The sequence below is a fragment of the Polypterus senegalus genome, chromosome 12 (assembly GCF_016835505.1).
Source record: "Polypterus senegalus isolate Bchr_013 chromosome 12, ASM1683550v1, whole genome shotgun sequence".
Classification (NCBI taxonomy): Eukaryota; Metazoa; Chordata; class Cladistia; order Polypteriformes; family Polypteridae; genus Polypterus; species Polypterus senegalus.
The window spans coordinates 30,760,129-30,773,312 of record NC_053165.1 but is presented as its reverse complement, the minus strand read 5'-3'; the positions used below and the strand labels follow the sequence as shown (position 1 = coordinate 30,773,312).

General features: G+C 39.9%; 1 protein-coding gene across 1 annotated transcript in view; it reads right to left on the bottom strand.

Annotated features, from left to right (window-relative positions):
* Positions 1–8,931: 8,931 nt before the first annotated feature.
* The window catches only part of LOC120540210 (voltage-dependent calcium channel subunit alpha-2/delta-4-like), a 619,956-nt gene continuing 615,703 nt past the window's right edge, over positions 8,932–13,184 (bottom strand). The window contains exon 39 of the mRNA XM_039770774.1: positions 8,932–9,027. Coding sequence (XP_039626708.1) covers positions 8,932–9,027 — 96 coding nt within the window. The remainder of the gene's footprint in view (positions 9,028–13,184) is intronic.

Here is a 13,184-nt window from a genome sequence, read left to right as displayed (position 1 = left end):
AAACATTTTTCCTTGGGGAACTTTTGTTTAAGGCCTCAACTATAGATTTTCTTGAAAATGTTTTGCAGTTTTGAGAAGCAATTTTGGGATAAAGTTTTCATATCAGGATTTGTCAGGACGGTTTTCCTCATAGAATAAGACTGAATGCCGGTTGTAAAAACAAAAATGAAGGTTTTGCTGTGTATTATAAGTATGAAAAATACTCAAATGCTTACAGTCAATGCACAATCACTCTTTACAGTTAAATACTCGAGTGCCACGTCTACATGCTTCTCCTACATATATAACAGAACATGCTGTGTGTTACACCTGAGGGAATTAAGAAAGAAAACACTGGCTTTGGTTTGCTGCCACTACAGCAGTATTTTGCTTTTATTTGCTAGGGAATTGCTTGGTGTCTCCAAAAGCTCCTTAGCACTGTGTTATGTGGAGTCCAAGAAAGAATTGCCATCTTCTTCCATTCGCTTTCTTGAGAAGAGAAGTTCAGGAATCTATCTGTGCTGCACGAAAAAGATGTCAGGACCCAAACCGAGATGTGATGACAGTCCACCTTGTGCCACACCCATCATTTGTCTAGCAGGAACATGGAATGGTGTTGGTGAGGAGGGACTGGAGAACCAAGAAACACTCACATGAACACAGAAGAATGTGCTTGACTCCACACAGACATTGACTTGGACCTTTGGAGCTCTGATGGATCATTAACCACTGTGCGGCCACAGGAGGAAGAGGAGCTTGGGAGCACCAACCGATTGAGATCCGAGTGCAGCTGCGCAACAGGTGACACCTCAGCACCACATTCAGCAATAGAGGATGAAAAATAATATGGGCTGAAGCCACAACTATCTTCTGCACCGTTATGTGGCCGACAGTAGTGCTATATGACTCTTATAAGTTGATCTGTACTCATGTTTGGGTGTATTGCTTGTCCAGTCCATCTACGACATCTGCAATCTGAAAGCAACATTTTTTGCATTTCTGTGTCCGGCTGCTATTTGATAATTTAAGGAAGTTATTATTAGTGTAAAAAATCTATCTATCTATCTATCTATCATATAGTGCCTTTCCTATCTATCTATCTATCTATCTATCTATCATATAGTGCCTTTCCAATCTATCTATCTATCATATAGTGCCTTTCACATCTATCTATCTATCTATCTATCTATCTATCTATCTATCTATCTATCTATCTATCTATCATATAGTGCCTTTCTTATCTATCTATCTATCTATCTATCTATCTATCTATCTATCTAGTCATGTAGATATATATTTATACATTTATATATATGTTCATTATTAGATACAATACATTTTTGGTACTTTACAGTGAGTGTTCATTGGTTGACAGCTATAACATACACAGCCTGACTCCACGCCTTAGGAATCCAAAAGAAATGTAACCAATTGTATCATAAATTTTGTAAGTCGCCTTGGATAAAGGCACCATCCACATAAGTAAACATAAATGAATGTGAATGTAAATGACAAAATGAAAACTGTTTGATTTTGCTGGTGGAAGTCGCTGACAAGATGGCCTGAGTCGCTCGGCATGTGAAACTAGACAAATGGCATTAATGAAAGACCACCTCTAACTCGCTCCGATTTTACATAAATGAGGCCTGTGACTGAAAAGTCATGTAATGTGACTGGGCCTTTAGCAATAATAACAAAACCTTTAAAATAATAGGATTACTGAAAGAGAGTCAGTGAAACAATGAATATGTTTTGAATGTATTTTCAAATTCTGGGTATCGAGATTTCAAAGCCATTTTTGTTGAAAGGCCATGTTGTGCTAGACAACCATTGATCTGCGTTTTACTTCACGATTCTTCATGACCTTTTGCTCCACAGTATTTGCTGCTGGCTCTGTCAGTCCTTTACAGAGCCAAGAATTTGTGATAAAAATGTATTCTTTCTATCACATTGTCAAAAGCATGTATTTCATATTTGTTGTGTTGCTCCATTGGCCACATTTGCAAGCCATTGGGGGAAATAACTTTTTTAAATTAAAATATGGTTCTGCTGATCAAGTCAATGTTTATAATGAAAGTGAATGTTCAATATGATTGTGAAAAAATACGTTATTCTTTACATTTCCGATATAAAATGTTAAAGACACATTTTAATAAAGAGTATCTTTTGGCACATTCATTTCATGGCGAGTGATGTGCTGAATTAACATGGAGGGTAGCAGGGCAGACTGAAAAGTAAGGAGACTGTCCCTGTTTCTCTTTCATGGAGTTAGCCGTGTGTGAAGCTGCAGTTGGACTGTAGTATTCTTCAGTGACAAGTCGTCACGATGAAGAAGACATTCCTGGGAGAGTACGGCAGAGGTGTGTGACTGAATTTTGTGTTAAACCTGGGAAGAGCAGTAATGAAACTCTTGAAATGTTACAGGAAGCATACAGTGATGAAACGATTAGCCCTGCTTCTGTAATTTGGGGTAGAAAGCACTTTAAGGTCGGCAGAACACGAGTGAAAGATGAAGCTCGTTTGCAGAGGCCATCTCTGTGATTACAGATGCTAACATTGGCAAGGCTAACAAACTGTTACAAGAAGACAGAAGGCTCACTTTACACAAATTTTCGGCTCCACTTGGCATCTCAATCAAACGGCACATGTGCAGTTCGTAGGTACTCAGAAATCTCAGAGAAGAGCAGATACGATGATGTGAAGATATGGTGTTTGCTCCTTGGCAAATCCTCGCAACATGTTGCTGCTGTTGCATCGGCAGCACTGACTGACATTGGTGGGATTGCACTGGACACCCTGGATGTAGCACTTTGTGATTTCTGGACAAGGTCGATGCTGAAAATCAACTACTCGGAAAGAAGTTCTCCTCAAATGATAAAGTCAGTCAGTCATTCTCCAACCTACTATATCCTAACACAGGGTCACAGGGATCTGCTGGAGCCAATCCCAGCCAGTACAGGGCGCAAGGCTGGAACAAACAAACCCCAGGCAGAGCGCCAGCCCACCGCAGCAGATGATGAAGGGATTTCTCAAAACGGTCTGTTACTTGTCTCTGAATTATTTTTGAAACACTGTAAAAAAACGTATGCAATGTGAAAGATGCTACTTCGAAAAAGAAAAACCAATTTGGGAAAAAAAAGTCAGTCTCATTAGTTTTCAATCAGGCCTTGTAATTTAACTTCGTAGTTCCCAGTTGTTTAATTATTTATGTATTTTTTTTTTACCTGTGTGGGCATTTACTTTACAAAATTTTTCAAGATCCTATTCATTGATGTCCCTTTCCTATTTTCTACAACTTTCCCCCCTTTTGTTCCAATTGCAGTCACTACAAAGCTTCTTTACATCATGGCAGCTGCTCTATTCTTTCCATGATGCATGTCAGCTCTGAGCTGCTTATTTTGTAGACTTTGCTCTGGTGTAATTTAATTACGGATCCAAGATGGTGTCAAGTGGTGTCGTCAGGAGGTTTTGTATGTTTGAGCTGTTAAATTCTGTAAGAAATAGAATGAAACGGAATCCATAGGGGCCTAGTATAGAAATCTCTTTGGAAATCTAAAATAATATTGTTGCAAGTAGAAGAGCATGCATGTCCGATAGCCACAATATAAAACAGTAATAGATGAGGAGTACAATTTTTCTGCTCTCCAGGGCTTTATACCTTTCCATTTACAGCATTGTATTAAATTACTACCAGGGAGCAATTTAATGGAAACAATATGACAGATCAATTGAATTACAGCATCTATTTGATTTGATTCTGCGTTCATTTCACAGTGAGCGCTGTCTGTCATCAAAACCATCAATCCATTTTCAAACCTACAAATGCCATTTAAAGTCATGGAAAAATTCCCACTAAGCCAAGCAACCATAAATGCAACACAAAAATCCTCCGATGATGGCCATTACACAGCAACCAAATGGTTCATCGCGCAATTTCTCTTTTGTATTTGATCGGGTACATTGCCTGATAAAATATTAAAGTTTCAATTATTTAGCAATGTGCACATCTTTCTTGAAAATGTTATACAATATATATTTATTGAAAATGTGCCCTCGTTTAAGAGCAAAGCATGGATCTAGGATGCATTGTGGCCAATGTTCTGCTGGTAAACCTTGGTTCTGGGAATTTCTGGGGATGTTAATTTGACACATAGCACCCACCTATACAAGTACACTGCTTTATGGTTACAGTGTTCCCCGATGGAAATGACATCTTTTAGCAGGATAATGTGCCCTACCAGGCTCTGTGAATAGTTCAGGAATAGTTTCAGAAACGTGATGAACAATTCAAGCTGTTGCCCTGGCTTCCAAGTTCCCCAGATCTTAATCTAATTAAGCATTTGTGGGATGTGGTGTAACTGAAGTCCAATCCGCTATATTTTATGCTATGTTTTATATTTTGATGTTTCTTTTACTTGAAATGTCAGAAATATCAAATTATAGTTAATGGAGAGTCGACAAGCATCTTGTAACACATTAAAACTCTGCCACAGCATTAACATCAGCAGATCTGTAGCTTAGAATGAGCCTTCTCTGCGTTAAAACCAATTCTATGTAAATACGGTTAAGCCCGAATCTGACCAAAGGTGATCTGTAATGATCTGCTTTACAGTGTTAACCCTGGAACAGTATTCTGCTACCATCTCTTGGATCAAATCATATCATGCTGCACAAAGTGATAAATATTTCTAGGCACTCTGCCACTTTGTGGTATCTCATCAATATTCATGAGTGGGGTGGAGCCATCAATCAAAAACACAAAGTTGTAAAGCTGGTTTTAGAACCAACTGAAACTGAACCATTGCTCAAATCAAGTGATGTGGATTGGTCATCAGATGTTGGCATGGACAGTGAAATTGAAACCAGTTCAGTAGATTCAGTGATGTTCATGTTTTGTGTTGGCATCATACGACTGCTGACAATCCTGCACATCCTTGTTGCCCATTTATGGGTAATCCTGATCCAAAGAGGTCTGTTGATCATGATTATCTGGACTATTTACGATTTGGCGATGATATTCCAGTGGAACTACTGTACTAATCGGAGCAATACTGGAAAAGTCACAGTAAACTATTTGCTTGCCGCAGTTTGCTGGCAGCCATTCACTGCAGGCAACATGTGGGTGTTCTTCAGTCTCCTCATACTGCAGGGCATAGTGGGTAAACCTGTCCAGAGTGTTGTTTTTCACTCATCATGAAATACTTGCATTTCACTAATAACAATGACTATGATGAAGTCAATCACCCAGCACTGAAAATGCACAAACCATGGGATGCATTATAGGTGATCATGAAAAAAATGACAAAGGAATATATTCTTGATCGTGACATGAATATTGATTTAGATCTTTAAGGTTACAAGGGAAGGTTGTCGTGCCTACAGTACATCGTATCCAAATGAGCACAATTCAGTGTCAAGTTCTAAATGCTGTTTGAAGCAAGCTCTGGATACATCTGGAACTCGATACTTTACTCTGTTAGGGGGACCAAGTAGGGTGGCAAGAACAGTCTGTGCGGTGTCACTAGACCATCTGTGTTGCTTGAACATAACAATGGAGATTCTATGCCTCATCTACTGTAAACTACTTGAGATTTCACTGCAAATAAAAAAATTGATGTACTGTAAGATTGAACTGCCATGACATATGCCTGGTGACTCCAGACGAGTGCAGGTGTCAAGCTTTAGCGTGTGGCAAAAAGTCAAAAAGATTGCAATGAAGTGGAATGACAAGAAGATGTCTGCCCTCTAAGCACCATTCCAAATGGTAAAAATGTGGGAATCACTAAGGCTTGCACTGCGGTGATCTACAACCACACAATGGATGGTATTGATCATGCTGCTCAGATACTGACATTCTACCCTGTCATGTGCAAGCAGCAGAAAATATAAGACAAAGAAATTTTTGGGCATGTGCTTGAGCAGTGCCTATGTGCGTTGATGACTGCATTAAAACAAATCACACAAAGCACAAATAGTAAATCTGCATTAGTATAACACTGGACAGTACACACATGTACCTGTCTTACTCTGATATGTTTGATATTTATATGTTTCTGTTACAACTAATAACATTTTTTATTGTTAAGAAAAATGCAACACTTTTGGTTTGTCTGGGGGTAAGGAAGCTACCTTTGAATTACATCTGCAGCTCAAAATATGAAAGTTAAATTTGAAAGTAGCTGGGATTTCTTATTGAATGGCTGCTTCCACCATTAAGATTTGTCTGCATTCATGGCGTTTACCAGCCTAGAGTAAATCTTGCTTGGTTGAAATCATGTCATACCTCTTAAGAAATGAAGTGATGAAAGGAGCCTGCAGAATGAGAAAATGTGGAGGCAGCCAGGCCGGGATGTATGGAGATGAGGAAGCCTTCACTGAATCGGGCACACGTGTGTAGTTACAATAAAATGTTGATTTTTTGTGTAGCACTCTTCACTGAGTACAAGTTCAGACCACTGTGAACAATTCTCAGTTATAAAACAAGTAGAGATTACTGTATATTAATTACTAAACACAGAGCTGGATCATGTAGAAATGCAGATTGGTTGAAATGCATGGAGAGCAAGATAGAAATTGATTACACATTAATGGAAAACAGCAATATTTGTTGTAAGTGGCACACAGGATGAACAGGCATCCCGATCAGAAGAGATGATGGTTACCTGGATGGGGGGCTCCTAGAAGACAAATGCACAGGCATCCCGACCAGACATATTGGCAATGCCTTCCCTGGCCAGGACGAAATGGAAGGACACTGAAGGACTGGCTGTTCATTCCCCCAGGACGCTAGATGGCAGCAGCCGTGGATATCAGCACCCATTCTGGAATCAGCAGGGAATGCCGGGATTTGTAGTCTGCCAGGGTGACCCTGCTGGGGTCTGTGGGTGCCACAGGAGGGCACTGCAGGGAGATATACTACCTGTTATGTGGAACTTCCGTGTGACCCAGAAGTGCTTCCAACGGGCAACAGCCCTGGCACTGGAAGTACTCTATGAAAGGGACTACACTCCCTTGTCCTGGCGAGTTGGAGCTGGGAGGAAAGAAGGCAACACTCGACTGGTGGACAGAGATGAGGTGATTTTGGAGAGATAACTTGTGCTTGGTGCTTTTTGGAAGTATTCTTATAATGAACATTTATTTATTTGAACCTGGGACTGTTTTGTGTGATCATGTTGGGGTTTGGGGTTCACTGGCGCCCCAGTTTTATTACACCGTCCATTAATTCAATGATGAACTATGGCCATTTGATTAAAATTGTGAAAGAGACAGTGCTTGCTGCCTACCTACTCCTGGGTTTTCAATAGCAGAGTCTGTGCTGGCCATCTAATCTGATGACTGAGTATGATCCCCAATTGAGACCACCCTCACTTACTGTATTTTTAAATTTATTTTCATTGAAAAGCAGGGTCACGTCAGTTACATAGTGACTTGTAGATCGATCTGTCTGTTATGACAAATATTTTCGGAGATTTTTCATGTCAGATGCTCACTAATCAGGGTGATGGAGAATGGTGACGTGTTACAGTTTGATTAACATAGTAAGAATTTCACTGTATTCTGTACCACGACCCTGTAGGAACATACTGAGTTCAAAAATGCCCCTTGTCAAAAAACGATGCATTCCTTCATGGTTGCTACTTGTGCTTTCTGTGACAGAGCACAGAGCCATGTCTTCAAGGCTGAGTCGTCCCCCTGATGGAATCTGCATGTTCTCTGTCTCCATGTGGGGATTTCCTGCACTCACATCGTGTCGTATGGTATCCCCAGATTATTTCAGCATGGCTATGTGTGTGAGAGGCCTACTATGAACTATGGATATCCCTTCCAGGAGTTTCCAGGCCTGCCCTTCTGCAGGTTTCTTCCAGGCAGTGAAGTCTTTGAGAAAAGGCGTTGGCCTTTGAGCCCAAAGTTGCCAGATTCAATCTCACATATGACACACACTGAGAAAGTCCCTCGACCTGCCTGTTCTTCAAGTCTGTTTACTGGTGTAGTGCCTTCAAGGTAAATAATAATAATTCTTTGGATTTATATAGCGCTTTTCTCACTACTCAAAGCGGTCAGCAAATGCAGGTTAAGGGTTATTGCTCAAGGGCCCAACAGAGCAGAGTCCCTTTTGGCATTTAGGGGATTCGAGTCAGCAACCTTCTGATTGCCAGTGCAGATCCCTAGCCTCAAAGCCACCACTCTGCCACTCCACCAAGGTGATGATCACTATAGAAAGGTTCATATAAAATGTGCTGTTTGCTTTTCACCTATGGTGAGGAAATGGATGGATTAGCGTGCGTATCCAAACCTCAAGTTTCGCTTGTCAGTGCTTTATAGCCTTGTGTCAAATGGCTGCTTGTTTCGTGTAAAATTGCAATGGAATGAAATAAAAAAGCCGACAAGTCATAAAACACTCACATTGTGTGTGTGTGTGTGTGTGTGTGTGGCTTAGATCAGAAAAGACCTGAATTAATGGAAGGCTACAGGTCTCCAGAAAATTCAATTTAGTGCAGTTGTGCCTCAAGGCCCCGCATTCGCAATACAATGACGCCCCCGCTCATTCCTGTTGCTGCGGTGGGAAAGGTGTCAGCTTCTCTTCAAGGGAATCTTAACCCAGATTATTGCTGATTAAAAATCAATAGAGATCACACTTATGAGCTACAATTAATGCTTTCAAAAAGTAATAACTTAAGGGAAAATAAAGTTAACAAAGTGGAAGAACAAAGTGATGGTCCCAAGCTCCTCCAGGCTTGTCTGCGCTGGACATGCACCGCCTAGAGACAACACCTGGCTATCCCGCCGTCGCCATTAATCAAATGTTTAATCGTATTAGTATTTCACTTCAGCAAACATAATAAAATTAAAATAAACTAGAATAGGTTTGGATAACCTCCACCAGCTAAGGAATACTGCACACACGCTGCTTTGGTCCAGAGTGATGTGCACTGTGAAGCGACCTTCATCTTGTCACCGTGATGCTGCCATTGCTGTGCCGAGAAGAAGTAGGAGCAGCTCCAGGGAGAAGGAGATCTGAGACGCTCCTCCGCAGTCTTGAGCATTTTCCTGTGATAAACAACAAAGATAAAACACAATTTATTTCCTTTGCACGTACTGCATGAAGTCACCATAAGATTTTCTTTAATTCACTGTCTTCTATTATACTGTATTCTTGTAATGGTGGCATGCCGTTACTGGTACAATAAAATAAACAGCCAAACTATAGAATACAAACAATTGCTTTTTTGGATCATAAAGATTCTTAGAAAGCACCAGTGACAGCTTTAGAAGAAGGGGCTGCCTATAGTGTGTCTGCAGGGGGTGTACACATAATTCAAATTGTATTCAATTGTAGTTTTTTAGGTTTGGTGCTGTCACTTGTATATAACGGACCAAAAATAGAGTCGGACCACCCTTTGAACTCAGAACAGCTTCAGTCCTTCTTGGAATGCATTCATGCAAGTCCTGATCCCTTGGATCCATTTTAGTGAAGACCCCGCCCTGCCCTAGTTCTTTGAGGAATGAGAAAGGTGGGCATTGTCTTCATGATTAGTGTTCTAGGAGTCCCTGCACAAGTTCAATGATGTTAAGATCTGGTGATTGGCAGGGCTGTCTTAATATATGGGCACAGTGGGCACTGACCGGGGGTCCCAGGAGCATAGGGGTCCACAATGTTGCTGATGCCTGTGTATGTTTCTCTTTTGCCATCAAAACAGGGGTCCTCACCAGTGTGCTACTCTGCCTAGGGGCCTATGATGCTATTAAGATGACGCTGGTGACTGGGAAAGCTATGAAAGCTATTTGAGTAAATGCCATTAAAACGTCATCAAAGGATGCACTTCCTAACTGAAGTTGTGGATTTCAAAACCCATTTTGTCGATTGTTCTCATGCTTCTTTGATCATTTTAAGGATTTAGAATGCTTGCAATTTTGTGAGCACCTTCATTCTCAAACACTTCTCATTTTCACTTATTTGCTCACTTGCCCTTTAACATCCCCAGTTTATGGCTATAAATGCCTTGGATTGAGAAAGGTGACCACGACTGGTGACCATCACACTGACGCACCATCAAGTTCTGGCTCTGGCCCTATTGGACCACTGTTGGTTGCCTCATGTTACATTGAAATCTGTCAGACCACGTCCTGCTAATCGGCACTCAGCACTTGCATTTGGACCTGTGATTTAGTTTAGCTTTACACGTGGTGTTTGCGTCATTTTGTCTAACCGTGTATTACCCACTTACGTCTGTATTAAAAATTCTTAAGAAAGATGATGTTTGGTCTTGATACACAGCACAAATGATAGCAAATCAGAATTAATTTTTATATAGTGCACTAGTACTGATACATACGCCGTACCACAGGCTTTATTTGTGTTACGTAGGAAATAAGTGACTCATGGATGCACGTCAGCAAGCCTTTAAAGCCCCAGATAAATATTGTGATCCTTATCGGCCCTTACTGTCACTCTGTGTACAGTCAGTAGATTTTCTTTGTGCTCCTCTAGGTTTCTGAGAACCAAGCTCTGAGATTTGTCAAGATTTTTTAATCATTAACTTTGCGCTGCCAGTGTGCGGCTCTGAATCACAAAGCCAATACAAATGATCTGTGAAAGGTGCTGCATGAAGTAAAGTCTATCTAGCCATTTGATGACCCAGTTATAGAGTTGCAGGGGCAAAAATGGAGAAGCCATCCCTGGATAACCAGTGCCAGTCAAATGTTTGGACAAATCCAGACGTTTTCGTGGTTTTGATCCAACCTGCATGAAGAAAGGGCCTCAGTTGCCTTGAAAGCTGGCATATTGTAACCTGTTCAGTTAGCCAATAAAAGGTGTCATTTTGCTTGACTTCTCACTACATGTTTTTGATAGAAATTGATACCTCATTTATCAAGATACCATTAGATATAGCCAAGACATTATTAGGGCTTATAATGGCTATTACTGCATGAAATGACTACTTTTTAAACGTATTATTCACATATTACCGCAAAGCCCCGTTTTCAGTAGCAATTCCTTCAGTGTTCTAATGGTCACCTCCTTTAGCTTATCTTAAATTGGTGTGGATGAAAAATGAGACTTAGGGATCATATATTAATTTTGGGGTAATATAGTATTGCACTTAAAGTTCATTGGTATGCTTTCCACATTAAAATATTGAATCTGTCTTAGAAGTAGTATAAAAAGGTTAGTGAATATCAGAAATCTGCTCAAGCACATCAGGAAATCAAAGGACAAGTGAACAACAAAGACAAGGATGTACCAGGAGGATGGTGGAATGTAATACACCAAATGTACTAGGAGATGATCAAGAGATCAGCAGATGTCCTATAAACAAGAAGACTGGACAGCTGTCATATACACAGAGATTTCAAGGATAATGGCTGCACCAAAGAGATTGGAGAAGAACAAGAGGTGCCTCCTGCCTGGTTCTTTAAGTTGGGTATTAATACTTTTAGATATAGTCATTTAAGGTAATGATTTCTACCACATTAGTCATCTGGTAATGCTAATTGGCTGTTAGCCTTTGTACAAAAACCTTTGTATTGGCATTAGCACTGCTGAAATCTGTTATTCTGTTCACTTGTGTTGTAAGGCCCTAATATTCCTAAAGCTCAGACAAAATGAAACATCCTTCTCAAGAAACATGTCAGTTTGTTTTTTTTTTCTTTTGAAGAATGAAGGTCATTTGTCATGTGACAGATTGCTGAAATGCTGAAGATTTCACACAAAGGTGTCTGTTACTGTCTTGAGAGAAGTGGGGCGGACTGATATTATCATTCGTGCAGCTTTCGTTTTTTGGTCAGTTGATTGATGGATCATCTGTGGATCTACTATTATTAGTCCCTTTTCCTATATTGTAGATATTTCAAATGGGTTAGTGTTGGTTAATGGTTATATGGCAGTTTTCATTTTTTAAGTGTTATATTACACACATATATATATATATATAGCTATATATTTTTTTTGTTTTGGTTTAAGTTTTAATTTTTTATGATTTTTTCAAGAGCGTTATTGGTTTCCTGTGCCCTGAAGAAGATGTTCTTCCTCGAAACAAGTTGGCCAGATCTACACCTTGCATCACATTAACAGGTTCTGAATGCAGTGACACTTATGTTATGCCTTTCTAAGCTATATACAGTATATATATATATATATTGTGAAGCCAACCCTGAGACACACTGGCAGGACACAGGTTCAACACATCACTCGGTTTATTTACAAAGCACACTCTGCACAAATCACCAACACACATCACAATTCTACTCTTCTCTGCCGCCAGGCCATCCACCGCCACTCCTCTTCAGGCTTTGTCCTCTTCCTCCCAACTCTGGCCATCAAAAGGTGGGGACTGGCCCCTTTTTATAGGGTACTCACAAGGACTCCAGGTGCCCAACGAGCTTCTTCTGGCCACACTTCAGGGTGTGGTGGAAATGTGGCCAAATAAGGCCCTGGAAAGGACCATGCACCCCCTGGCGGTGGCCATGGGTTCCAACAGGGTTGAGTTCCCATGCACATAACCCGTGACCCAACTGGAAACCAAGGGAGCTGACCTCTGTCATCCAGGGAGAGAAAGTGTCCTGAAAATACTCTTTCCCCCGGCCCTTCCACAGTCTGGACATCCCAGCAGGGTAAGGATTCCCACGCCCACCACAATATATATATATATTGATAATTATTGTGAATAACAAGGGCTGATAGTTTTTTTAGTTGGCTCACACTGTTTTCTTTTTGTTTCTATTGTATGCTGTTGATTATACTGTCTTTCTATATATATTGTTTGTTTATTTTTGTACAGTAATTACAATATTTACTTGTATGTTCTATTGGCATATGTACAGCATATATTTTTGTTGTGTTTGTAAATTTTATTATATTACGCATGGGATATTAAATTTGGGTTTATAACTAGTTTGTGGGAACATTCTATTTGCATTGAGCTTTACTTTTTGTAGAAGTTTTTGTTTTATGCACTATATTATATTCAATAATAACTGCCTTTACTTATTTAAAATTTAGAGTGAGAGTAGAATTATATATTTCGATTTTGTTTTTCTTTTTTACTTTATATGCATTTAAAATACATATAGAAACTTGTTTAGGGTTCTGCTTACATTATCTCTTGGTATATTTCCCATATGCAGGTTGTTTAAATTTTTTTCTTATTTTTGCGGTAGTAGCTGTTTTTAACCAGTCTAACCAGCATTTAAAAAAAATCAAAAGG